Consider the following 26,618-nt stretch of genomic DNA (forward strand, 5'->3'; position numbering starts at 1 on the left):
GATGAACATGCAAATTAAAATGTACAAATAATGATGACCATGATAAAAACAATTGATTAACCAACAAGTACATAATGATAAAAATGACGACATGATTAATCTACCTTGCCTATTTAGCTCTTAATTTGATTAGGCTAACTTAGCATATTTCATTATCTTCTTAATCTAATTGGCCTACTTAACTAGCCTCCTTAATCTAATTGGCCGACTTAACTAGCCTCCTTACAATTTTCAATCGAAATGAATGATATTATATAAATATTTTAATATATGCATTTGTTGAAAATGTAAAAGAGATTAAAAATTAAGAATTTCACAGATTATGCATTAATTATGAATTTGTTTATATAATATCGTACCGTATAAAACAAAGAAACATAAAACAAATTTAAAATTGGATAGATTTTATCGATATATAATCAAATTATAAATGTTATCTTCCACTCAAACATTATAAATTTTGTTCTGATCTCCCATACATTTCTCTAAAGCATCGCCCATACATTTCTAGATCTCACATGGAAGTTCGGGCGGCGGTACCTCAAGAGCTCGCCGGCCAGCGGCCGGAGTGGAAGAAGGGCGGCCTCAAGACAATCCCTTGCATAATCGGTATCTAACTGTAAATCGCTTTAGATGAATATAATTGTGAAATATAATCGATTAATGAATGATAAACAAAAAAAAAAGGATTTTGTAAAAATTAAATTTGATGGTTGGTGCAGCGAATGAAGTGTTGGAGAAGGTCGCCAGCTTCGGGTTGCATGCAAATATGATCGTCTACCTGACGGCGACGTACCACATGAACCCGGCGCCGGCGGCGTCGGTGCTGCTGTTGTGGAGCGCCATCTCCAACTTTTTGCCTATTTTTGGAGCGTTCCTTGCCGATTCATGGCTCGGCAAATTCCGAATCATCGCAATCGGCTCCTTCTTCAGTCTGATCGTGAGTAGATTTTAGCAATTGTGAATTCTATGCAAATTAGCTGTTCAAAACAATTAAACGAACACTAAATTTGCGTTTGTGTTCTTGATCAAGGGGATGGTGCTCCTTTGGCTGACCGCCATGATTCCCGGAGCTCAGCCTCCCGCCTGCGGAGCCGCCGGCCGCTGCATCGGCGCCACCCCACGGCAGCTCGTCCTCCTCCTCGGCGCGTTTGTGGTCATGGCCATTGGCACCGGCGGCGTCCGGCCCTGCTCCCTCGCCTTCGGCGCCGACCAGTTCGACCGGCCCCAATCCCGCCCGCACGCCGTCAACGTCCGCGTCCTGCAAACCTTCTTCAACTGGTACTACGTCTCTGTCGGCGTCTCCGTTGCCGTTTCCCTCACCGTCATCGTGTACATCCAGGACCACATGGGCTGGCGCATCGGTTTCGGCGTCCCCGTCGCTCTCATGGCGGCCTCCACCGTCCTGTTCCTCCTTGGCTCCATCATGTACGTCAAGGTGAAGCCCAACACGAGCGTCCTCGCCGACCTCGCACAGGTTGCGGTGGTGGCGCTCAAGAATCGCCACATCATCCTCCCCTCCGACTCCAGCGATGCATGGTACCTCAAGAAGAAAGGATCCAAGCTCACGGTGCCGTCCAAGAACTTGAGATTCCTGAACAAAGCTTGTGTCATCCGGAACCCCGAGAAGGACCTCAACCCCGACGGCACGACGGCGGACCCGTGGCGACTGTGCACGGTGGAGCAAGTGGAGATGCTCAAGGCGGTGGTCAGGGTGCTGCCCATCTGGTCCACTGGCATCATTCTGGCCATCATCATCAACCCGAGCTTCCCGGTGCTGCAGGCACGGACCATGGACCGCCACATGGGTCCGCACTTCCAGGTCCCCGCCGCCTCCTTGGTCGTCTTCTCCGTCGTCACCCTCACACTCTGGGTCGCCGTCTACGACCGTCTCCTCGTGGCGCCGATCGCGCGGCTCACCGGGAAGCCGCGCGGCCTGGGGCTGAAACAGAGGATGGGCATCGGGCTCGTGCTCTCGAGCATCGCCACCGCCGTGATGGCCATCACCGAGCACATCCGCCGGAGAACGGCCATAGAGCAGGGATTGCTCGACAGAGGAACGGTACACATGTCGGCCATGTGGCTGATACCGCAGTACAGCCTAACGGGCTTGGCGGAGGCGTTCAACTTCATCGGGCAAATCGAGTTCTACTACTCGGAGTTCCCTCGCAGCATGAGCAGCGTCGGCATATCGCTGCTGTCGCTAGGGTTTGGGACCGGGAGCCTGGTGGGCGCCGTGATCGTGACGGCGGTGGGCAGGCTGTCGGAGGCGAACGGTGGCGTGAGTTGGCTGGACAAGAACCTGAACAAGGGGCGATACGACTACTACTACTGGATGCTGACGGCGATGTCGGTGGCCAATGTGTTATACTTCGTGGTCTGTAGCCAGATCTATGGGGAGGAAGGCAAGAACAAGATTTGGGAGGAAGATGACGAGACGGAGACGAAGGAGATGGAAATTGACATGGAAGAACAGCAGCATCCGAGCAAGGAGTTGTCGGCGATCGCTCGATAAGACCATCGATAAATCATGATAATGTTGCAATTATTGATCAAGAACACTTGAATATTAATGCTGAAATCGATGGATGGTGCCTGGCATTCAGAGAACGCTCATTGATTGCAAATCTCATTCATTAAGTGGATGGTGACTAGCATTGATGATGTTCTTGCGGCAGTTATTATCGTTTAATTTCAATCCCATTTCAATCGATTTCACGTAATTAAAACAGAGAAGCGATTCTGAAATTATGATCTATCGTGTCAGTTGTTTACGTGCAACTAATAAAACAACAACGAGGTCAACTAATACGACAAAAATGATCTCGAATCTAGAGACTACCCTTCCCAAGTTAATGCTCCGAATCCAGCACCCGCCTTTCTTACAGTTAGCCATTGAGCTCTGTTTAGTGTTTACTTTAGAGGAGAGGAGGCGAGAGTGATAGGTGAAGAGGATCGGAGGGATGACAAGTGAAATCTCTAAATTATCCTCTTGATCTGTTCAAAATTACAGTTGTACCTCTCACTGCACTAGGGCATTATGGGAATTTCAGCTTCCAACGGCTCCCTTTGGGTTAGTTGGAGCGCCACCTAACCAACTTAATGCAAATTCCTCCAATAAATTCACTTAAATTTAAAAAAAAACTTTAATTTTCTCCTCACTTTCTCTCAGTCGTCTACCCGTCTCATCCTTGTCAGCGAAAAGAGACACGACAACGGTCGGCTCGAACCCAAATGGCCCGATCCGGTCCACTCTAATTCAAAATCAAATCCTATTCCCTCGTCGACAAACGATCTCCAGGCCAGCCGTCAGCCTCACCGGAATCGCGGGATCCACCCCCCTTCCGCTATCCGTAACTAATCGACCATCCGGTGAGCGAGTGGGTAGATTCAAGATCATACCTGTCCCTTTTTTAACCAAAGGATCATTCTTGCTTCACGTTGTTTACTTGTACTCGAGTAATACCACCCGGTCGATTGCTGGACCCACTCCGGTTCCCTGGTATCGTCTAATCGAAACACGGGTGGAAAGACGCGTCGGGATGGACAGTGTATTTGTAAAGATAAAAGAGCAGTAGTAGCTTGTTATATATAACAGCGATAACTACGTTTCGTCTGCTGCTCACGGTCGCCAACAAGAACTCCACTCTCCTTGTCCTCTTCCAAGTTTGGGATTTCCTTTTCTCTCTCTTTTGCGGTGCTTGCCTCGATTCTCCTCTCGTGGTTTTTTTGTTGGGTTGTTCTTCTTCCATCTGGCTTCCAAGGGAAGCAAGCGCTGCTTTATAGTGCCTTGCGCCTTCGCCCTTCCTCGCTCAAGGGTCAGCGGAAAGGGGATCTCGAGCAGAGGCAGGGATGAGCGCCACCAAGTTCATTAAATGTGTGACTGTTGGAGATGGGGCGGTGGGCAAGACCTGCATGCTTATCTGCTACACCAGCAATAAGTTCCCCACTGTAAGTAATGCGCGAATCAAGTAATGCTCCTAGCTGTTTTCGCTTCCCTCTTCAATTTCTGTCAATTGATTGCGTTGCCTGACTTTTTTTTGTTCTTTTTGGGTTATATCTTGTGGTAAAAATTGTGTTTTTCCCCGCATCTTCGTGATTCTTGTTTAAGGATGTGTGAAGCTTGTGCTGGAATCTTGTAGGTTTAGTCTACAGAATGACATCGGCTTAGTGTGATTTGTAGTAGAGTTATACGAAAAAAAACTCCAAATATTTTGTTTAACCTGTGATTGTTTTGGTCAGGACTACATTCCAACTGTGTTCGACAACTTCAGTGCCAATGTCTCTGTTGATGGTAGCATTGTCAATTTGGGATTGTGGGATACTGCAGGTTTAATTTGTAGCTTTGATCTCCACTCCATTTTCTAGATTTATCAAATAGATCTGAAAAATTAAATTGTTTAACTTCCTTTTACAGGGCAGGAAGACTATAGCAGATTGAGGCCATTAAGTTACAGAGGGGCAGATATCTTTGTTCTGGCCTTCTCTCTGATTAGCAGACCAAGCTATGAGAATGTTCTCAAGAAGGTCAGATTTAACTGCTAATTTTTGTGACTATTACATTTATGTTGACTTGCTTGTATTAACCATTTGGTCAACAATATCTGTTTGCAGGTTGTTTTTCTTCTTCTTGTATAGTTGTATATTTAACACCATTCCCATTTTGTTTCCTGTATATCTTTTTTTCTTTATGCTTTCCTCAGGTAGCGAATTGTCTAATTGATCTCCAGACTCAATAATCATGTTTTCATTTATCTTGCCATTATTTTCATTTGCTATTAGTACTGAATTTATGCTTCCTAATCAACAAGTCTATTAATGGAAGATGTTAACATTTTTGGTTTATGAACGCCAGTGGATGCCAGAACTTCGCCGGTTTGCGCCGAATGTTCCTATAGTTTTGGTTGGAACAAAATTAGGTCAGTAATCATTTTGAGAAGGAAAATATTAACTAGCACAATTTTTCATGTTATCATCATGCTAAACACTTTAGTTTATCTGAATTTATAGATCTCCGTGAAGACAAAGCTTATCTTGCTGATCATCCTGGTGCAACGACAATAACTCCAGCACAAGTAGCTTCTGTGCCATTTTTGGTTGCTTGTTTTTCTATTTGTAGAATGTTTTCAGGCTCAGATTACATTATATTTCTTTTTAGGGGGAAGAGCTGAGGAAACAAGCTGGTGCTGCAGCATATATTGAGTGTAGCTCCAAAACCCAACAGGTATAACATAGGAGGAAATTGTGGTGAACCAACAATGACCATTGGTGCATTTCAATATTGGTTGCATTGAAAACTATCACCACTTAAACCTTTTCTTCATTTTGGATTGATTAGAACGTCAAAGCTGTATTTGATACTGCAATCAAGGTGGTTCTTCAACCTCCACGAACGAAGGAGATAGCCAAGAAGAAAACCAAAAGAAGCTCTGGCTGTATAATGGCGTAAGTATCTGATTACACAACCTTAAATCATGCCGATCTTGATGTGCTATGTAAGCATGTGGAAAAAAAAAAAACTTTCTTGACTAAAACATGCCCTTCGATTGCTGGCTGTTTTGGCAGAAATCTCATGTGTGGAGGCGGCACATGCGTGAGCTAGAACAAGCTTCAAACTCCAACTTCATGCTGAAAACTGTGATGGCTGTCCAAGTTAGCAGGATCTGCCGGCGGAATCTAGTTGAAATTTCATTTTGCTCGATAGGGAGGGAACCTGTGGTTCTCCTGTTTTGTTGTAGGAATCAGTTCCTTTCTGGTTTCTGTAGGACGTAAACCTGCTCTATTCTAAACATATTCAATGTTTGACTCATATCATCTATATGGGGATGATGAATTAATGCATCTGTCACTGCCCACGTACGGCTGTTGATGTTTAATAGCAGAAGCACCTTTATCACCTCTCTGTCTTTTACTGAGTTAGATCATTGAATGAACTAATTCGTAGTACACTGAAAGTATCCACCACGTGTTGCTCTCTCCCTGGGGGAAAGAAATATCACTCACATGGAGGGCTTTTGCGTTGTCCTTGAAAACGTATCAATTTCTGCCAATAAACTCAGCTATTTACTATACGACAGCAAAACAATGCTGTAGATGATGCGAAAGCACAGTAGGTGAAAGTGAACTATGATTGTGATTCTTAATGGGATGGTGAGCAATGTATTCGAAAGTTAGAAGGTTGCTTTCTTCAGATAACTTGATAATCGAAAGGGATTTTATAGGATTTCGTCGAGTGTTGAAGAATTATGCTTTTGAAAATGTGGTAACATGATTTTGTACTGAACCACAAAAGACAATGTGAGAAACAGAAGCCCTACATATCCACGATCAAGGAGCACGTACATGTTTTAAATCTTTGCTTCTCATTACCGTCGCTTCGTGATAGGCACCTTTGCGACTGGTCTCTTCTTCCAACCGTGATGAGTTTGGTGCCACGAGTACTGTACTTCATTAGTATGCAAATCCATGGGCAATGTACTTCTTAAATGAAACCTACTTCTACCTTCTTTTTCTTAAATGAAACCTACTTCTACCTTCCATGAGATATGATCTGGCTATTTGAGTTCCATTTATTGTTTCTGGGACATAATTGAATTAGTTACAATGGAATAAAATTATTTAAGTAGATAAAAATTCGAATCTCGACGAAGCCGAGACAATGCCCTCCTCCATCATAATCAATTGCAACTTCTCAATTTATCTCCTCATAGATGGTCGTAAAACTGATCGTGTAGGACCGTTGAGATGGTAGATTCCATCTTTTTACTGAAAAGTTCTATTTATTGATTTCTCATATGTACCTTCGTCACATGCAAAACAGGAAGAGGTGATTAGGTTTCTTGTTTGAAGAAACTCAGTCTTCTTAATATACTTTCTGCCTTCTATCTACAACTAAATTGCAAGGAATCATTTTCCTATAATTGCAACTAGTAACTCCATATTTTTCACCCAACAATGGTAAAGACAGAAAATGATGGGTAGATCTGCTAGTACTTTGGGCAGAAAATCCCTGATACTTATCTAGTAGCTTCATTCCGTCCCAGGAAGAATTTTGATTAGAGTAGATTTTCACGGAATCAACAGGAAGATCACTTGTCCACTTGTCATTCTAATGGGGGCTTGTCAGAAACTCTGCAGCTTGCTCACGGAAAATGATTTGCTTCTGACACTCCACGGATTTGCTGGCTCCACAGTCAATATTTTGGTTATCACAGGAAGCAGTAGGAATATGGTATCCTGCATCATTAGGTACGCCATTGCTCTTATATTTTGCTTTAGAAACCTTCTCTCCATGATGGCCAGATGCATATGAATCATTTACATGCCTCATCTCACCTTGTGTCATTAATACTTCATGTTTGCTCTCATCAGTGAAATAAGTATCCATTAGATTTCTTTCCTGCTGATTTTTAGCTAAGAGTTCGACAATGTCCATTGGAATATCATCAAGAGTTTCCTTTCCAACTGTCTTTATAGTCCTTTGTTTCTTTCTGATTGCTTTCTGCAGGACAAACTAATAAAGTTGTGTTCAAGGGAAAATCATTTATCAACCAACTGAACATTTTGTGCCACTAAAATAAGAGAACAAAAACAAATATACAATTAAAGTGCATAAGAAACTCAAGAGTATTAGCATTTCCAGAGATAAATAGAAAGATCATTCGATGAATGACAAATTTGATTGGCCTCTGATTCTGTGTGAGAATTTTACTGTAGCTTGCCGGTAATAGACAATTTCACGAGAGTTAGCTAGGATATTAACTGACTTGCGCACTTCAGTAATTAACTTATCTTACTTTTGTCAAATTTCCATGTCAGACTCCTACTAAAAGTTACATATAAGTAAACAAGAAAGGATAATCATATCTCAATTAATAATGAACTGATAGATTTAATATTCTTTTACAACATGAATGGAGTGATGCAGAATGATTTATCTGATGCTAAACTATCAACTGAATCATTAGGATAATAATGAAAGCTATCAGACTCTAGATTCTTTTACAACATGAATGGAGTGATGCAGAATGATTTATCTGACACTAAACTATCAACTGAAACATAAGGATACTAATCACCGGGAGTCCAAGGTAAGTGGAGCTGAAGGTTATTTACATACCTCTGGGCAGTTTAGTTGGGAAAAATCTTTGTCCTCAATTCCATACAGCTTTTTCCTTCTAGCCTTTTCACCACTTGATTTTACTGAAGACACCTCATTTTCCTTTACAAGAGTATATTCTTTGTTACATTCATTTACTTTTGAACCGTGCTGAATAGAATCTACATCCTTATCACTAAGGATATTGTGGTGTATAGCAACTTTTTTATTCATGTCCTTGATTTCAACATATTCTTTGGCAGAAAGGGCTTTCTTTCTTCCAAAATCATCAGTGACTATTTTCTTTGAAGCCTTCTTTAGCCAATTCATTAGAGAAAGTCCCTCCTCTTTGTTCTGATTATATTCTAAACCATCACAATTATGATTATGATGAGTGCCATTATAACTATTCTGAGCATGTACCACTTTAGAATTCTGGCTAAGAGAATTACTACTGAAATCTCCAAGTTGAGCTTCATACTCTGATCCATCTGATGGTCGTTTCTTTTTAGATATGTGTACCTCTTCGATTTTCATAATGTCTTCAACAAAGCGTAGCTTTTGGGCCCTTTTATGGTTACACTTTTCCATGTGAAATGCCAATGAGATCGTTCTGGATTCGACAAGAGCTCACACTATTCAACAAATGCATATTACAGTATGATGCTTCATGGTTTCTCTGCTCTAAATCCACTGAATTACAATTGAAGATCTTAGCTGAACGGTAGTTAGAGTATTATCTTTTGCAGCACCAAGATCAATTCCAAGCATCTTTTTACTCTCTTTGATCTTGCCATCAGGTTTTACATCAGTTTTTCCTTTTGAAATGGTCCCTTGACTGCCTCTCTGTGCTGCCACATTGGTGCTGCTTAATTTCAGAAATCCTTTAGAACCTCCAGTGTTAGCACCTCCATTTGGTTTGTTACAAACAGTATGAGAATAATTATGACAAAGAGAAGCAATGGCAGAATTGTTTTTACAAACAGCCATTCTAGTTTTGTCTTTTCCTGCTTGAGATTCATCTACAGAAAAAGCAGAGGTAAGTTTGCATGACCTATCTTGATTCTCTTCAAATCTGATATCCCTACATATGCATATTTGACAATCTGCCAAGAGAAGGAAACAACTACAAAAATTCACGATAATAAATAAAATACTAATGTTGCATTAACTCCTACCCTTTCTTGCCATATTTTCTGTAAAGGATTGATTCTCTTTCTTTCCATGGCATGGATTTAGTTTGAACACGACATGGCTGATGTTAAGAGAAAAATCTGCAAATAGTCTCTCCCCAGTTATGATATTTTCAGAAAATTTCTTCACACTAGAAAATGATCTTTTTGCATTGGAATTTAAAAGGAATATGGAATGCTTTGTTTTTCTTTCTCTTTTGTCAAGTACCATCAAGTCTGGATTTCCAGTTACATCTTCGGAGGTGCTACTTGTATGAAGACATTTCAAACAACTCCATCGTTTGAACATACAAACATGTAATGGAGGTAGCTTGTTTGCGCGGGTATGGGTATTAGAACTTTCATTATCAAGCATAAACAATGGCCAACAGATCTTTGCATCTCGTTTCCAAACATCAGCAGCATAACCACTGTTAAATAAGAACAGCAATTTATTAAAATAAGAAAAATGTGCATTCATTGATTGACGTTGATTGTTGATTCCTTAAACACAGTTTTAGTGTATCACTTAGTAAAGGTTAATACTGTATCTTCACCAAAAAAAAAAAAAGTAAAAAAAAGTAATTAATTGGTACTATGTTTAGTAGAGGTTATAACTTAACACTGACTGTAAAGTTAGCTCTATAATATAGACAATAGTCTGGAAATACAGAATGGTAAAATGATTGCAGTTGTCTGAATGTTCCTTGCCATCAATCCCAGAAAGAGATTCTTTTCCTTTGGTGGGAAGCCCCTTCAATGCTACCTCCATAGCTTGAAACAATCACAATAATATGTCCAGAAGGTTTTAGGTGGTGGCATTAAGTAAATGTTTCTCGCTGAAAATCAAACATGAGTAAATTTTATAAAGAAATTGAGTTTAGCAAGATTTAGATGGTAAATTGAATCCAAATATGCTGAAATATGAATATTAATAGTTTGCTTCCATGTATGTATACACATTAAAGTGCATTGAATATAGCTAGTTGAAGCACACTGTTTCTTTTGTCAAGTTCTTGATTCTAACAATATTTATAAAATATGCTTACATTGGATAAAAGTATACAAGGTTACTGAAACATGGTGTATTTATGATGTCTAGTAAGATGTGTGTATCATAGTTATCATAAAGAAAAGAATCGAGAATTATAAAATGGATCTATAAAACTTATAACCTGCATGAGCATATGTATGGTACATCAAAGAGTGAAAAATACATAATAAAAATGCAAGTGGTTGAATATTGAACTAATAATTAATAAGTTCAGGCAAAATACAGAAATGAATACTTGTATGACTCACCATCATCGTATAAGTTCAGGCAAAATACTACATAAGGCACATGCACTAGGAAAAACAAAATGACGGTTGCTTTCGTGTTAGTTACCAGAAGCTCAAAGTATCAACTTACAGTATGCAATGAAAAGGAAACAATCTTTTGAACCACCATTTTCGATCAGGAAGTGGCCCATCATTCATCAGTTTCTACCTGCCGAAAACTGGCCATGAAATAATGTGTCAAAAACAGAAAAAAGCAGGTTACTTTATGTCTAGAGCAATGTATCATGTTTAATTCCCTCAAGAAAGTCGAAGCAAACAAAGAATTACCAACTTTTCACTGAATGCAACCTTAGTTATAACTACTAACGAAACCAAATAAAACAACAACCAAGAGAAGCTCCATACAAACCAAAGCATCATGCATGAAAAGATAAAAAAAGAAAATGGATGCAATTGTGCAGCGTGTAGGGCTGTAAACAAGCCGAGCCGAGCCGAGCCGAGTTTTATGGTGTTCAAGCTTGTTTGATAAGGTAACCAAACTAAGCCAAGCCTAAAATGAATCAAGCTTGGCTTGATTTCTTTTTTATGAGCTTGAACTTTGTTCAAGTTTGCTTGAGCTTGGTTCATTTAGATGTTAACTAGATCTCAATTTAAGCTTGTTTGATTGTTTGAAACTTTTACATTTTAAACTTGTTTGATTAATTATTGAGCTTGATAATATAAATTTATTTATTCATTTTAATTTTTTTTCTCTTTATTTAGTATGTTGATAAGAGTTTTATTGATAAACATGATTCACAAATATTATTCACGAACGTTGTCACAAATGTTATTCGGACGATGACAATGTTGTTCACGAATGTTATTTACAAACGCTATTTATGAAGGTTGTTCACAAACATTAACGAATTGAACATATATGTGTTCAAGCTTGTTTGTTTAATTTAATGAGTTGTTCAAGCTTATTTATTTAATTGATCTTGTGTGTATCGAACGAACATAAACAAGCACTTACCAAGTCGAACACCAAGCTTGTTCACGAACATTCAGTTCATTTACGGCCCTAGTAGTGTGTATTGTCAATTCCAAAGAAACAGATATAGAAAAACCCTAATTAATTGTACGACCCAAAACCAAACTGCAAATGCTAACCCTCCCTTTTTGCTAAAGAGCGGCTTCCCATCCTCACTTGCATACAGACCAACCCTAATTGTGCTACACACCGTCCAGAAAACAAATCAAAATTCAAAACCCATCGCGCATCAGATTCAAACCCAGTTCTTGCACAAAAGCAAGAAATAGGCGTGGAAAAAAAAATCAAAATTTTAACTTAACACCCTATCCAATTGACGAATAATTAAAAGCCCATTCTTACCCGAAGAGGAAATTAGCACTGTTCGCTCGCACAAATCGGCGGATCGAACGGCGAAAGCAAGAAGAAGCTAGGCATCAGTTACTAATCGATGGCGAATCGAACGCCCAATTGGCAAAACCTGATCTTTTCCCCCATCTCCAATAAGAGGAATAAATTAAGGCGCGTCCATGTGGACATGTCATCCTCCACCCAACTCCTGATTGGAAGCTAGCAAAAAACACCCTAACCCTAACCCTAACCCCATCTCGAGTACGTAGTTGGGCGATGAGAAAGCTAACCGTGGTTCGATGACCAGAGGAGAGAAGCGAAGACCTTGACCGTCCGATGCGGAGGGACCCGGCCGGGGATTCCTAGCTGAGGGGGTTGTAGGAAAAGGTGCCGGTGCAATATGGGCGCCGCCTTTTCTCCTCTTCTCTTCTCTTCACTTCTCTTGAAGACGAGCTTTATACTTCATAGCGAACTGTTCATGTTCTTAATTAGCTTTGCATGTAAGTATCCTCCGAGAAGTGCTCGAACACCGTTCTTGTCCGACGCCGATCGACGAGCGAGCTGCGTCTGGCGGTGGTTGTATCTGTGGTGGGTGGTGGTGGCCTGGTGGCCACATGGTCGACGGCGGCCGCGGTGGAACCGGAGGCCGCGACGATGCTTACGTATGCAGTAGTCTTCCAATTTATTTAATGTTTTTATTTTATAAAATATGCGTTGACTGATATTTATTGGTCACGTGGATTATTGTCATCTGGTGGGCCATGTGGTCCAGCTCGACAGTCGACCTGGCAAATTTAATGCCGCACCAAACCGCATACCCAATCGATCACAAATAAAGCGGCATGGGCATTTGATCTGCTACTTTACAATTAACAGTTATTAATTATCTCAAATAATTATGAGAGCATGCCTTGAATGGAATTTCTTTTCTTTTTTTTAATTGTTATAAATTCGACATTCAAAATTTACCGACGTGGTACTCCACCATTTGCCACCTCAGCGGGCCCCACTCGGTTCCAATTCCGGGCCCATGCCTTCTAATTTTCTATAGTGAAATGTTGACGGAATTTAACTTGGCAATAATCAATATCTTGTTCTATACCCCGAATCCGACGGTAGCGAGCCTAACACCTCGAACCCTATGAATTTGGACCGCTCGATCTCTCCGGCTATGTTCGCCCGTCCGATCTCTTCTCCAATCGCGATCGGACTGTTCAATTTTGGAATTTGATTTCAAAAGTAGAGAGGGAGAGAGAAAGAGAAAGCCATTTAGCTCCTTCATCTCTCTCTCTCTCGTTCTAAAGATTTCAGAATCCGAACAATAAAAATCCCAACTTTATCTCTCTGCGATTTAGCCTTCCCTGCCCGCCGCCGCGCCTCGCTCCGGATCTCGGCTTATCGATTTGCTCTCCGACGGTGGAGGACCCCGGCGCCCTCGTCACCCTCTTTGCCCCCTTTCCGGCGCTGGCGTCTGGGTCTAGCTAGATGTGTCCAGTCATCAGGACTTGGGGAGGGTTTTGAATTCTTCGATAAGGAGTACAATTGGGAGGGAAATATTCGGAGGGCTTGACGAATTGATCCTCGGATCGGCGTTACGAGCGCCGATGGAACAAATTGCTCAACCTACTCCGCCATCTTCGTCTGATGTCCCTCCTAGAAAACTCGTTCGCCAGCTGGATTTCACGGCCGGGTTCTATGGTGGAGGTCCGCCTTCGCCTATGGCACCCGTGGCCCTTGATCCGTCGCTGCAACAGCAGCTACCTCTCCTCGCGCCGGCTTCTTTGCCCACGTCGCCATCGTCAATTTCTTCGATTTCTGTACCCGCGTGAGTTTATTTTTTTTATTGTATTTAAATTTTGAATTATTTTCTGGATTTGACAGCTTGCTCAAATTTAGGTTTTTTTTTCTTCCAGTGCGTCAACTTTTCGAGCGTTTCGTAGTTTCTAGGTTTTTCCTAGCTTCATACTTCACAACAGCGAGACTTTTGCCTATAGCTTTGAATTTTCCTTCTAAATGGAAATACAATCCCACAGGTTCCTTTTGTTTATAAAAAAAATTTGAATTTGGAGAAAACAGTTTTTGTTAATAGATGTTTAAAATGAATAGTTGTTTTATTTTACTTGGAAGTAAAGGAATTCGTGAAATACCATCTCAAGAAGATGATTTTTTTACTCTGAGAATCTTTCATATAAAACTCTTCCTATAGTTATTGATTGAGTTACCTATAATGGACTATTTTTCTACAGGTGATCGTTTAATGGATGGAAGTCCTACTTTAGGACTTTATTTCTGAGTAATAGTTGAATAGGTTAATTTCTGTATGACAACCAAGTTGGTTAAATCCTTGGGCATACTCTTGCATTGACCTTTGAAAACTCAATACTAGGGTTCTAAACTCTAAAGTGCTTGATTAAAATAGATTTTATCTTTTTCTTTCAATCTTCTTATTCTTGCAAGATCTCTTCAGTCTTGACCTATTTCTTCCCAGTTCTGAAAATTCTGTGTCGAGTTACATGGATATTTGTTATACTGGGGTTTGGATGGATACCAAGATTGAGTCCTAGGTAAGCATATCTAATTTTAACAGTAACACAGTAACAATGAAAATAGCTCCTTTAGTAAGATTATATGAGCAAATGGCTGAACCAAAATATGTCAATTAAACATGCCAATGGTCTATTTTTTGCGGGATTTACATTTACATTAACTCTTGGTATTTACCTATCACAATTCTCATGAGGATTATGAGTGTTGAAGCTTTATTGTTATGTGATGTCTGCCTTTTTTATATTTTTAAATTTCTAAGGGCCTTCTTACCATCTTACCATGAATTTCTGCAGCAAGCCACAATCACCCAAACCACGGTCACGAGAATCACAACAACTCTACAATGCAAAGGATGGTACACCAACAAGAAAGAGGAATTGCAACTGCAAACACTCAAAATGCTTGAAGCTGTAAGTGGAATTTTTTTGATATGCAAGTGCCATCAACTAATTTCTTAACCATGTTTGGGGTCCAAACAACAAGAATTCATCACATCTATTTATGGTCAGTCAAATGGATCTTATCTGTCATTCATCTATATGGCGCCCTTCATCTATATGGAAGGCTACACCACTTGGTACTACCAAGGTTATATGTAAGACCTATGCTGTTAATATTACATTATTGCTTCTCATTGAAGATGCTGCTATTTGTCGGATGCTAATTCCCTGTTAGCATAACTGCATAATTATTTCTTTTTGGTAGTCCATAGTACTAAGCACATGTAGACTACAAATGTCAAATGCTGTAAGACTGTGTTTTTGAAGGATAACATAGGGCTTTGAATTTTTTGAATCGGTTATAAGCATTAACAGGAGCCAGGTTTTTCCCTCTTGCCACTGTCCTTGAGAGGACTAGCTATAGTAGTTAAAGCATCATCTTAACTGGAGCTACATAATACACCAGTTATCATTGCTAACAGAAAGATACAGACTTGCAGCTGACTCCTTCACAACATGCAATTTTATGTCAGCTTTAATTTTACTAGTCACATGAGTGTGAAGATATTACCGATTGCTGGAATATGAAATATAAGTAATTAGTTAGAAGGATCCAGATTGTCTATTTAATAACTTAATTTTGCAATTAATTGCTTGATCATATAATTATATTTCTCTTTTCCAGATTTGCCATTGTTTATATTGTTAACTATTTCATATAGGTACTGTGAGTGTTTTGCATCTGGGGTTTATTGTGATGGCTGCAACTGTACAAACTGTTGTAACAATGTTGAGAATGAAACTGTTAGGCATGAGGCTGTTGAAGCTATTCTAGAGCGCAATCCTAATGCCTTTAGGCCTAAGATTGGTAGTAGCCCATATGCACTTCGAGAAAATAGGGTAAGTACTTCATTTGTCAATTATTTCAATTTTGCTACTTCATCTATGATGACCCTTCTAGAGCTTTAGTTAGTACAATTATAAATTATGTAACACTAAAGGCTAGCATGTAAAACAATCATAGTTACCCAGTGTTAGCTGTTGCTTTGTCATCCAATTTTCAAATGCTTTGTTCAATTTCTGTTTCTTTCCTCAACATGATGAAATGGTAAGTCAGAGACCCAACGATGAACTTCTTTGCAATTCTAAATTAATCACAGGATCTGATGGAAATTAAAATCAAGAAGAGAGGTTAACGAAGTTAGAATAAAATGCAAACAAAGAAAAAAGAGAAAAACAAAGTGACAAAAGGCAGGTTGGTATATGGACTGCCTTCACTTTGTTGGCCCCAGCTTGGACTCTCATGCTTTGCTTCATTAGAGTAGTGAAGGATATAATGGTCTATGTTTGTGTTGGATACTAAACTTCAATCAGGCTACACCAACATTTCTTATAGCCATCTCTTCCAATTGTTTGTTAAGTAAGGGCTCCCTACATAGCGGAGTAGAAATATGTACCATTTTGTTGATGCACAGCTGTACTGGTGAAAGTTAAATCCATTCAATACTGAGCCTAATTGAGAGGGAGAATTGGAAGTAATGTTTACCCAATCATCATTCGGTTTTAGAATACAGCTTCTATGATCTCATCGCCATGGTTACTTCGCATACTTCATTGGACAAATAAATGAGTTCTCTCATTTATGTCTTCCACTGAGATTTGTTATAGTTTGTGCATTTTTCCTATTCATGAGAGAGCTTCTTCCCAAATTCAATGGCAAAAGGAGACCATTTTTGTACTATTGTTCCTCTGCTTTTGAAGCTAATAAATTAGAGTTGATGGTGTAAGGGATTAGAATGACTAAAGACAATTCTAGTTAATATAGTAAAAAGCAATTTAATGGATCTAAATACTGCTAGTGATGTAGCCATAAAGTTCAATGGAGGGATAAGATCCATGTAATCAGCCCTAAATAGCTGGGACTAACATGCTTGATAATGGTAGCATGCACATAATCATTATGTTTTGGACTTTTACATGGTCAACGATTGATGCAAATTAGAGGAATCCAATACTTGACATGCTTTTTTTTTTCAAGAGCAAGAGATTTGAGCAATTGAATAAAGTCATTAGTGTTTGGTTATTCTGTGTAAAGATCATATTATATTATAAGGTCCATATTAACTACACTTGGAATGCAAAACTAAAATTGCCATTCTGAGTAGAGTTTCTTTATCACTTGTTTGCCAAATGCTAACATCAATATTCTTATATATGATAGGATGAAACACTAGAACCTCCTTTGGTAGGACGGCACAATAAAGGATGCCATTGTAAGAAGTCTGGGTGCCTCAAGAGGTATTGTGAGTGTTTTCAAGCAAATATTCTCTGCTCTGAGAATTGCAAATGCATGGACTGTAAGAACTTTGAGGGAAGTGGAGAGAGGAATGCTCTATTTCGTGGTGATCATGGAAGTACTCTTTGCATGCAACAGACAACCAATGATAGTTCAAATGGGGCTATTGGTGCTCCCGTACTCCTGTCTTCTTCAGCATCTAAGAAAAGGAAACACCAGGATACATTCTTTTGTACATCATCAAAGGATCAACCTACTAAAAATCTTGCACCCATTCTGCAGGTAATTTTCTTCCTTTGTAGATAAACCATTTTGTTCTTTTGTTTGGGTTAAAATGAAATCTGGATTAATTAGTTGGACTCATTTTTAATATTTTCATTTTGCATGTGTCCAGATATGGTTGCTTGTGCAAGGGCTAATTTCATTTTCTTTATTGCAAGGGATTTGTGAACTTTGCATTGTTTTGTGACGAAACAGAAACAAGATCATTATGATCACACCTATATTTGCCTATAGCACACTTGATAAATGAATGCCGGAGAAGAGAATTTGTATGATTGATGTTAATGTTACTGTGTCTATCCTCCATTTATCAGGTTAAGAATTCTGTACAAGTGTGTTCTACTTCCATTCCTGTAGCTAGTTATACTACTGCTGCTCCAGTGGCATCTAATAAGGTCACTTATAGGTATAGAGCTTTTTCTTCAAATATTATAAAAATCTTTTTTTCATGTTGTTAATATGAATATTTAATTGTCGTTTCATAACTTTTATCTTTTAAAATCTACTCATTTCCCATGTGTAGGTCTCTTCTAGCTGATGCAGTCCAAACAGAGCATGTTAGGGACCTGTGTAAGGTTTTGGTGGTGGTGTCTGGAGAGGTTGCCAAAAATATTGCTGGTATGACTGATGCTATACAGATAGAATCAGAAATAAGTAATGTTGTAATATTTCCTGATAATTTTAGGAATTGCATAGGATGTAACAACAGACCTATTAAAAATCACGTTAACAATCAACATAAGAATGTACTATTTTTTGTTCTTCATCCTAACTCCTAAATGATCTGGTCATCCATATTTTCGTAATGCTTCTATATACAAGGGCATAGATCAGCATAGTTTCTCATTACATCTCAACTTGTAACTTGCTTTTTTGTAATGCTTCTATATACAGGGGCATAACATCAGCATTGTTTCTCTTTTAATCTCAACTTGTAACTTGTTTTTGTTTCTTTTATAGATTTATGATGAGCAAAGTCATTATGTTTCATTCCATGTGTTTTCTAAATGTTTCTCTTCTATCATACATTGGGCTATGAAAGTCATAACATAATGCAAAGAAAAACAGATCAGTTAGAAATAAACTGGTGGAAAAAAATAATCCAGTTTAAATCTAAATTACAATTGTATTTTGTTTCTACTCGATCTAGATTACAATCTTATTTGTTCTTATTTTTACCATGTTCAATGCACCTTGTTTACTTTTCTTGAGTTATGAGGCAACGTCGTTGTAAACTGAAGCCAATAAAAAAGGCCCCTGTCCTGTGGTTCTATTCATTAAATCCTATGACTGAAGCTCACCACTTGATTAGGTTGCAATTGAGACACATGAATCTATTCTGTGCCATGTAAAATGGTACTAGAGCCCACCCTCAATCTTGATATCAGATCTGCCTTGCATTTGTTGTCTTCCTACATCTCTTCGTAGATAACCACTCTCTAGTAGGCCATTCCTCTCCCCTGTCATCCTCTTCCCACCCCACATCAACCTCTTCAACTAGTCTCACTCTTCATTATTCCCTCCCCATTACAATTCAAGAGAAAACCTGTGTGAAATCCACTGCCACAGAAAATCTAAATGGCATATTTTTTGTCATCTTCCTCTCACCTTCATGTTGCAGTAGATCAACTACTGCACAACAAAAATTCCCCTAATCCCTGTAACAAATATTGTAAGAGAGAATGCATGTGATTAAATTGTGGCCTAGATTGGGAAACAGAAAAATTGTTTAAAAGGATATGTTGATGACCTATTTGGTGAATTGAATGAAGGAAAGAGTTCTCTGCAAATAAATCACTCAATTAATATCAACCCATCTAGAACATTATCAAACCCTAACTTGTTCTAATCATAATTACACCAATTCATAAAAAAAAATTTCCATTTCCTGTATAGTATAAATACATGGGAGCATATACCCATCTAGAACATCATTGAACCCTAATTTGTTATAATCATAATTACAACAATTCATAAAAAAATTTCCATTTCCTGTATAGTATAAATACATGGGAGCATATAACTAGTTTTGACTTTGGTATCATCCCATAGCATGTTATAAAGCATTTCTTAATTTATTAGCTGATATGGAAGATTATTTTGACAGGACAATAGGTTAAATGCCACCATTATTAAGCATGATTTTGCCAAACTGAAACTTGTTGGAAATGCTAATAGATTGTTCTATCTAATATTGTCAGTAGGTTAAATGTGACCTACTGTTTGGGTTGAAGGAAAGAAGTAACAATGGCAAAAAAAAGAACTTGTCCTTCTGTTTGTAAGAAGTACCTTACCTGAGAAAGCCACATTGAGATAAAGGATGCTGTCTTTCACCATAGAAAATAGTTCTATGATACTTTAGGCAATTTTAGTGAAGAATTAGCCAGATCAGGTATCACTGAAAGTGAATAAAGGGGTGGGAAGAGTAGAGAGAAGAAAACTAATATTGATAGTAACAGGGTGAAGAGGTTATCAGTAATTACGGAAATAGAACAATTTAGTGCAAGGGATTGGGGGGGGGGGGGGGGGGGGGGGGGGGGGGGGGGGGGGGGCTAGTTGGGGGGAGTGTTGCACCTAAGGTTTGTGTTGTTTAAAATCTTAGGGGCTGTATAGGTGCTTTGTAGAAATTTGAAATAAATAGTTACGTGTTGGGCCTATAAAGTGTCAATAAAGGAAGACATCTAATCTACCGGTTACATGTCTCAATTTATGTTTGCCTCTCTGTATCACATTTATATAGATGGTTTTCCAGGTTAGCGATGGCATGAATAAATCTTACGCTTACAGCATTTAGTTTTGGAGTTTGTTTGAGTATTTGCTTTGAAGGGTTATAAATTGGAGGTCGAGAGGTCACTTTGGTATGAATTCAATCTTGTACATCCATTTATGTGCTGATGATTTCTCTTGCTAGTTGCAAAAGGCATAACATATAAATTTAAATTATATTGTAAAAAACATTGAACTCTATCATTAATTAGAATTTTCATTACCTTGAAGTTATTTATTGGTTAACTATTTGGAATGCCATGAATATCAGCATTGACTATTTTGGTACCTGACTAAGTTCCTGGTGAGAAATTTCTTTTGATGACTATTGATGATGACTCTGTTCTGTGAATACTTGCATTTCATGTGATGAGGTCTGTGTAAATCAGTAGCCGCTGGGTTGATTTATGTATCCACTCTTCAATAACCTTTTCAGATAGACAAGTTCAAGAGTTGGCAGAGCAAGAAGGTCATGCTGAAAGTTCCCAACCCTCAGATCATGACAGAGATTCAAGACAGAAAGATTCAGCTATGCAGAGCACTTCAGCAGACGACTGTTCAAATGAGATTCCTATTAACAAACCTATCACAGAAGAAACTGTGTCTGAATGTGGGGAAGGGGAAAAGAGAGGAAGGGCTATGTCTCCTGGAACACTAGCACTGATGTGTGATGAACAAGACATGATTTTTGTGTCATCTCAAACTACTGCTATGGATCCAAGACTTTCCAGCAACCAGAGTACATCAGAGGCCTATGCCGAGCAAGAGAGGGTTATACTGATTGAGTTCAGAGAATATCTCCGTAAGCTAGTCAACTATGGACGAAGGAAAGGTAAACTGTAAACATTTAGAAAAAAAAATGATCTATTATCATCAGCAAAATGTGAACTGATAAGTACTTCCAATTGGCCAATCGGATTGTTTACTAATTCTGATTTGGAAGGTTTTAATGTCTAATGAATGTTAAGCATATTTTCTCTTTGCAATACCAACTTTTTAACTAATACTTCCATCTGACTATTTGCAGAAGAGAAATACACATCCATGTCCTCTCAGTATCAAAAGCTTTGCCATATGGAATTGGCTTGCAATGGCGTAGCTACAGCTTCAGTTCCAGTTAATGTGGAGATAGCTCAGACAAGAAAAGTAGGTCTTCCTTATTCTAATAAACATTCACCAGTTGGATTGCAAACCATAGGAAATGGAGACATAAAAGCCGAGATGTAAACAACCAAGCGGAATGAAACAATGCAGTTCTCAGAGGTCATAGCTGAATCCTGTAATTTTGTTGTAGCATATATGAGCGAAAATTCGGTTCATTAGTTGATTATGTAGATTTTAATTTACATTCTAAATAGCATATTTATCCTTTTATTGAGCATCGATGTGACATACCCGCTGTATTGTTTGTATTTTAGCGATCATTGGCTTTTTCTTAATCGCAACAGATTACTGAGTTGCTCTTATTTGTTCATCTTGCCATTTCTTATCTATCAGTGTTTCTCAAATAGGTGATTGAACCATGAAAAGGCATAGTTTGATTGTGCTAATGCAACAAACACATTATTTTGATCGATATAAAATTTTAGGAAGAGATATTTTATTATTAGTATATATTAATATGTGATTAATCAAATGACAGACAAGGAGTGTCTCATAAGAACAAAACTTAGGTGCAAAGCTTCTCCAAGGAGCTCTCTATGTTGGAGTAGTGCACTTAATATAGAAGAATTAAAATGGATAAAAGTCAAAAAAAAAACTATTTTAAAAAGATTTTTTTATTTATTATCCAAATAACACTCAATCCATATCTCAATTTATTTTTTATTTTTGAAAATATTGTAATTAGTACATAGTTATAGTATCTACAATCCTATAATTACTACATCTTGTAGAACAATAGTATGAGTTCTTCACTTCCTACTTTATTTAATTCACTACAAATTGCTTCGATCTAATGGCATGAACAGATTGCAACTGGGTTCATTTCTGAACAAATTTTCAGTTCCTAGTTTCTGAAACAAACCTTTGTGTCTACTCTCTTCCTCATCATTCCTCAGCAAGATCAGATTTTGCCAAGGTGACACCAGTTCTTGAAGGTCCATCCCTTCTCTCAAAACCTTCTGAAATAATTCCATTGACTTTTGACTTTTAATTATACTCAACTACCAAAATCCAAAACCTTATCCAAAAAATGAAGTCTAGTCAGCGCCAAGTGTCAAGAAAACCATTCACAAAAATAAATATTTCTGTGTCTTATATATATATATATATATATATATATATATATATATATATATATGTATAAATATTTGTTTGTACAAATGTATTGGCATTTGCACGTCTGAACTAGCTTGCAAAAGACACTGCCTCAAACTATTAAAACTATTAATTAAGGGACATTTATTTTGCGTCTGAGAAATTAAAAATGTTTGTGTATCGAATATGAATTAAGGTCAGCTAGAATAAAAGAAAGAAAAAAGAAGAGAAAAAAATAATAAATCCACCTTGGATTGCCGTCACACACACAAGTCCCTGATTTTTTTTTAATAAATCAAGTTGACTAATTGAAAATTATTTTTTAAAAAGATAAATAAATATACATTTAATGTTGGATAATGTAATTTTAATTTTATAATAGACCATTGATTAATTTTAGTTAATTAACTTGTTTAACTAAACAACGTTATTAACTGAATTAATTAAATTAAAATGGAATGAATGTTCATTTATTTTTTCCCTTTTTTAATTAAGTAGGATTAATTAATTGCTCTAAAGACTTTTTATGGATATCACGCGGCTCCATTAAAAAATACTTTTTTTAATTTAGTTTAAAAAATTCTTAACATATATTTTTAAAAAAAAATAGATTATAGATTATCTCACCAACTTTGCACAAAGAAAATTTAATATAATAAATTATTTTTAAAAAAGTAGTTTAAATGTTAGTTGTCAGCGAATGCTTATAATATCGCACCAATAATCCACAACGGCGACTTTTCATTTAAAAAATAAGTAAATAGGAAAAAAAATGCTGAATGCGTTTTAAATATAATAAAATATATTTAAATCCGATTTTGAACCGAATGATTGCGGAACGGTCCACTTGCTGTCGTGGCGTCCACTCGCTCGTCGAGCTCCGCGCTAAGCCTTCACTTCAGCTGTTTGAGACGCGACCTCAGTCACGACTAAAAAGTTCGTGACCACTTTTGAAGTTGGTAGGAGGTTTCGTGACTTGAATCGCGTCGCAAGACGGGTTCTTTTCCGCCCCTTCCAATTCGAATCGGGCGTCGTCTTCGTTTCATCTTTGTCAGCTTCTCCAAGGCACGGCCATGGCGCGCTTATAAATACGAGGGCGTCCCCTCGCCATTTCCATTCCATTATTTCACTTCCACTTTCTGTGGCCGAGACTTCCAGAGGAGGAAGAAGATCGACGAGAAGGGGTTTGCTCTTTGATCGCTTTGAGGCGCCATTTTAGGGTTATCTTAACTCTTCCATCTCCCATGGCAGCGTCGACGCCGGCGAAGTCAGGGAGCCAGTCGGAGAGGCGAACGAAGAAGGAGCCAAAGTTACTTCTTGGCCGCTTCGAGGTGGGGAAGCTGCTCGGCGCTGGGACCTTCGCCAAGGTCTATGTCGCCCGCAACGTGCGCACGGACGAGCTCGTGGCGATCAAGTCACTCAGCAAGGAGAAGATCGTCAAGTGGGGGCTCGTCGCCCACATCAAGCGCGAGATCGCCATCCTTCGGCGCGTCCGCCATCCCTACATCGTCCAGCTTTTCGAGGTCATGGCCACCAAGACCAAGATCTACTTCGTCATGGAGTACGTCCGTGGAGGGGAGCTGTTCTCGCGCGTCTCGAAGGGCCGGCTCCGGGAGGATACCGCGCGCCGCTACTTCCAGCAGCTCGTCTCAGCGGTCGCCTTTTGCCACTCCCGCGGCGTCTTCCACCGCGATCTGAAGCCCGAGAACCTGCTCGTCGACGAGAACGGCGACCTCAAGGTCTCTGACTTCGGGCTCTCGGCGGTCGCGGAGCAGAGCCGCGGCGGAGATGGCCTGCTCCACACCTTCTGCGGCACGCCGGCGTACGTGGCACCTGAGGTCCTCTCGAGAAGGGGCTACGACGGCGCCAAGGTCGACGTTTGGTCGTGCGGCGTCATCCTTTTCGTCTTGATGGCCGGCAGCCTCCCATTCCACGATCGCAACATAGTGTCCATGTACCGAAAGATCTACAAAGGGGAATTCCGGTGCCCGCGGTGGTTCTCGCCGGATCTCAACCGGCTTCTCCACCGCCTCCTGGACACCAATCCCCGCACCCGGATCACCATTCCCGAGATCATGGAAGACAATTGGTTCAAGAAGGGATTCCGCCATGTCCAATTCTACACGGAGGACGATCCCCAAATGGGCGCCGACGAAGGCCAAGGCGATGCGGGATCCCTCTGGGAAACTGAATCCGATTGCTCTGTCATCTCCTGTGCTAGCTCGTCAGTGTCGGAGGACAAGAGGGCGAGGCCCGGAATGTCGAGGCCGCCGAGTCTCAATGCCTTCGATATAATTTCCTTCTCTCGGGGCTTCGACCTCTCGGGGCTGTTCGAGGAGACGGGAGACGAGACCAGGTTCCTCTCCAAGGAGCCAGTTTCGACCATCATAACCAAGTTAGAGGAGATCGCCAAGGTGGTAAGCTTCACGGTGAGGCGAAAGGATTGCCGAGTGAGCTTAGAGGGCACGAGAGAAGGAGAAAACGGGCCATTGACGATCGCCGCCGAGATATTTGAGCTCACGCCGTCGATCGTAGTGGTGGAAGTGAAGAAGAAATCAGGGGACAAAGAAACATACGAGGAATTCTGCAACAAAGAGCTCAAACCCGGCTTGCAACACCTCGTTCTGCCGCCAGATTACAATGCCAAATCTGCTGCTTAGTGGAGTCTGTTCCACAATTTCTTGTCGATCGAGATCACACAACAAAAACCAGGAAGATTGATCGAGCTTCGACGATCCCAGTGCATTTCTGGAGCTTGGCCTTGAATTGTTTGCTATGTTACTGATGAGTCTTGGAATAACTTATTCATGTATTTATCAAAACAAAAACAAAAAAAATGATTAATATGCAAATTATATTGTAGCGATCGATATATCTCAATCTCATTGTAATTTTTTTGAATTATGAGAAGTTCAACTATGATATGTTTCTTCAAATAAAAAACCAAACGACCACTAAGTATCTGCAGTTGTTGGTATAGCTCCTTGAATCCTCTATCTTTCTTATCTTGCTAGATTCGTGAAAATGATCTCCCAGGATTTTTTTTAATCAGAAAATTTTATAGTTTTTTAATATTAAATATACGATCTTCTTCAATCGGATATAGAACAATTATTCACTAAAACTTCGATTCTTGACATTTTCATATTTGTCATTATTTTTTGTTTCTAACTTATTTTCTTCTCTAATTTGATTTAAAAAACAATTTGCAAAGCAAGAAAAATTTAGAAAGCAATGAAAATCGAAGTAATTAAACCCCCTTTTTAAATAAATAAATTATTAGACCATTTGATTTTTAAAAATTTTTAGTATTTAAAAAAATCTCGTGGTAAATTTTTCTTTATAAAACAAGAAATGAGTCAAGTGCCAGAACATCCTGGGCCATGATTAAGTTAGTTACTACGGGACATACTTACTAAAGTGTGTAATAGTCGAATCTCGACGAAGCTAAGACAATATCCTTTCTGTAGTAGTTAATTGTAACTTTTCAATTTACTTCATCATAGATGATCGTAAGACCGATCATATAGAATCATTGGGGTCACAGATTTCATCTTGTTAAAAAATAAATTATTTTTTTTAAAAAATTAATACTATAGAAAGTCCAAGTTACATGAGAAAAAAATTAAAAGAGCTTATCATTACCATCGAAAGTACATCCCACTTTTTTTAAAGAAGTTAAAAGACATTCTATCAGATATTTAATATCTAAAATATCTTTTATTTCAATATTATTATAATAACTACTAAAAAATTAATTATTTCATTTTAATAAAAATTATTATACATAAAGTACTATTTAAAAGCATTTTAAATTAGTTAAAATTATTTAAATTTTATCAAAATTATTTTAAATTAGTTAAAATCATTTTAAAATAGCAACTAATTGTAACTAAATTCTAAATATTAAATCTTAAATATTATTATGTCAAAATATTTTTTTATTAATTTAGTCAAAATTATTTAAATTCTATTAAAATCATTTTAAATTGATTAAAATTACTTTAAAATTATTATAGTCGTTACACATTAATAATTATTATAATATTATAATAATATTGTATTAGTTATTACATATTGTAATAACTATAAAATAGTTGTTATATATAACAGT

General features: G+C 38.6%; 4 protein-coding genes and 1 pseudogene across 4 annotated transcripts; 4 read left to right on the forward strand and 1 right to left on the reverse strand.

The window, feature by feature from the left end:
- Window positions 1-518: 518 nt before the first annotated feature.
- LOC141834481 (protein NRT1/ PTR FAMILY 1.1-like) lies at window positions 519-2,515 on the forward strand. Its single transcript, XM_074721807.1, has 3 exons — window positions 519-609; window positions 723-940; window positions 1,034-2,515. The coding sequence occupies exons 1-3, from the start codon at window positions 519-521 to the stop codon at window positions 2,513-2,515; spliced, it is 1,791 nt and encodes a 596-aa protein (XP_074577908.1).
- Window positions 2,516-3,632: 1,117 nt separating this feature from the next.
- LOC141834567 (rac-like GTP-binding protein 2) lies at window positions 3,633-5,878 on the forward strand. The gene is made up of 8 exons (XM_074721883.1): window positions 3,633-3,951; window positions 4,243-4,330; window positions 4,418-4,527; window positions 4,856-4,919; window positions 5,011-5,075; window positions 5,159-5,224; window positions 5,339-5,445; window positions 5,566-5,878. Exons 1-8 carry the CDS (start codon window positions 3,853-3,855, stop codon window positions 5,600-5,602), a joined length of 636 nt encoding a protein of 211 aa, XP_074577984.1. The 5' UTR covers window positions 3,633-3,852; the 3' UTR covers window positions 5,603-5,878.
- Window positions 5,879-7,108: 1,230 nt separating this feature from the next.
- LOC141835181 (uncharacterized) lies at window positions 7,109-10,521 on the reverse strand (annotated as a pseudogene).
- A 2,773-nt stretch (window positions 10,522-13,294) lies between these two features.
- LOC141834736 (protein tesmin/TSO1-like CXC 5) lies at window positions 13,295-21,623 on the forward strand. The gene is made up of 8 exons (XM_074722079.1): window positions 13,295-13,739; window positions 14,755-14,871; window positions 15,624-15,801; window positions 17,123-17,479; window positions 17,794-17,885; window positions 18,003-18,097; window positions 20,682-21,077; window positions 21,273-21,623. The coding sequence occupies exons 1-8, from the start codon at window positions 13,519-13,521 to the stop codon at window positions 21,470-21,472; spliced, it is 1,656 nt and encodes a 551-aa protein (XP_074578180.1). The 5' UTR covers window positions 13,295-13,518; the 3' UTR covers window positions 21,473-21,623.
- Window positions 21,624-23,748: 2,125 nt separating this feature from the next.
- Window positions 23,749-25,164, forward strand: LOC141834739 (CBL-interacting protein kinase 19-like). The gene has a single exon (XM_074722080.1). It carries the CDS (start codon window positions 23,749-23,751, stop codon window positions 25,162-25,164), a length of 1,416 nt encoding a protein of 471 aa, XP_074578181.1.
- Window positions 25,165-26,618: the final 1,454 nt, after the last annotated feature.

The sequence above is a fragment of the Curcuma longa genome, chromosome 9 (assembly GCF_044706935.1).
Source record: "Curcuma longa cultivar G26 ecotype Majalengka, Jawa Barat chromosome 9, ITB_CL_G26_1.1, whole genome shotgun sequence".
Classification (NCBI taxonomy): Eukaryota; Viridiplantae; Streptophyta; class Magnoliopsida; order Zingiberales; family Zingiberaceae; genus Curcuma; species Curcuma longa.

What these genes read in the sequence shown, in the direction of transcription:
- LOC141834736 (XM_074722079.1), top strand. Translation starts at nt 13,519, where the DNA reads ATGGAACAAATTGCTCAACCTACTCCGCCATCTTCGTCTGATGTCCCT. An exon ending in TCTTCGATTTCTGTACCCGC is followed by an intron (nt 13,740 to 14,754) that starts GTGAGTTTATTT and finishes GAATTTCTGCAG; the next exon opens with CAAGCCACAATCACCCAAAC. An exon ending in ATCTTGCACCCATTCTGCAG is followed by an intron (nt 17,480 to 17,793) that starts GTAATTTTCTTC and finishes TCCATTTATCAG; the next exon opens with GTTAAGAATTCTGTACAAGT.
- LOC141834567 (XM_074721883.1), top strand. Translation starts at nt 3,853, where the DNA reads ATGAGCGCCACCAAGTTCATTAAATGTGTGACTGTTGGAGATGGGGCG. An exon ending in GGGATTGTGGGATACTGCAG is followed by an intron (nt 4,331 to 4,417) that starts GTTTAATTTGTA and finishes TTCCTTTTACAG; the next exon opens with GGCAGGAAGACTATAGCAGA. An exon ending in AGCTCTGGCTGTATAATGGC is followed by an intron (nt 5,446 to 5,565) that starts GTAAGTATCTGA and finishes CTGTTTTGGCAG; the next exon opens with AAATCTCATGTGTGGAGGCG.
- LOC141834481 (XM_074721807.1), top strand. Translation starts at nt 519, where the DNA reads ATGGAAGTTCGGGCGGCGGTACCTCAAGAGCTCGCCGGCCAGCGGCCG. An exon ending in GACAATCCCTTGCATAATCG is followed by an intron (nt 610 to 722) that starts GTATCTAACTGT and finishes TGGTTGGTGCAG; the next exon opens with CGAATGAAGTGTTGGAGAAG. An exon ending in GCTCCTTCTTCAGTCTGATC is followed by an intron (nt 941 to 1,033) that starts GTGAGTAGATTT and finishes TTCTTGATCAAG; the next exon opens with GGGATGGTGCTCCTTTGGCT.
- LOC141834739 (XM_074722080.1), top strand. Translation starts at nt 23,749, where the DNA reads ATGGCAGCGTCGACGCCGGCGAAGTCAGGGAGCCAGTCGGAGAGGCGA.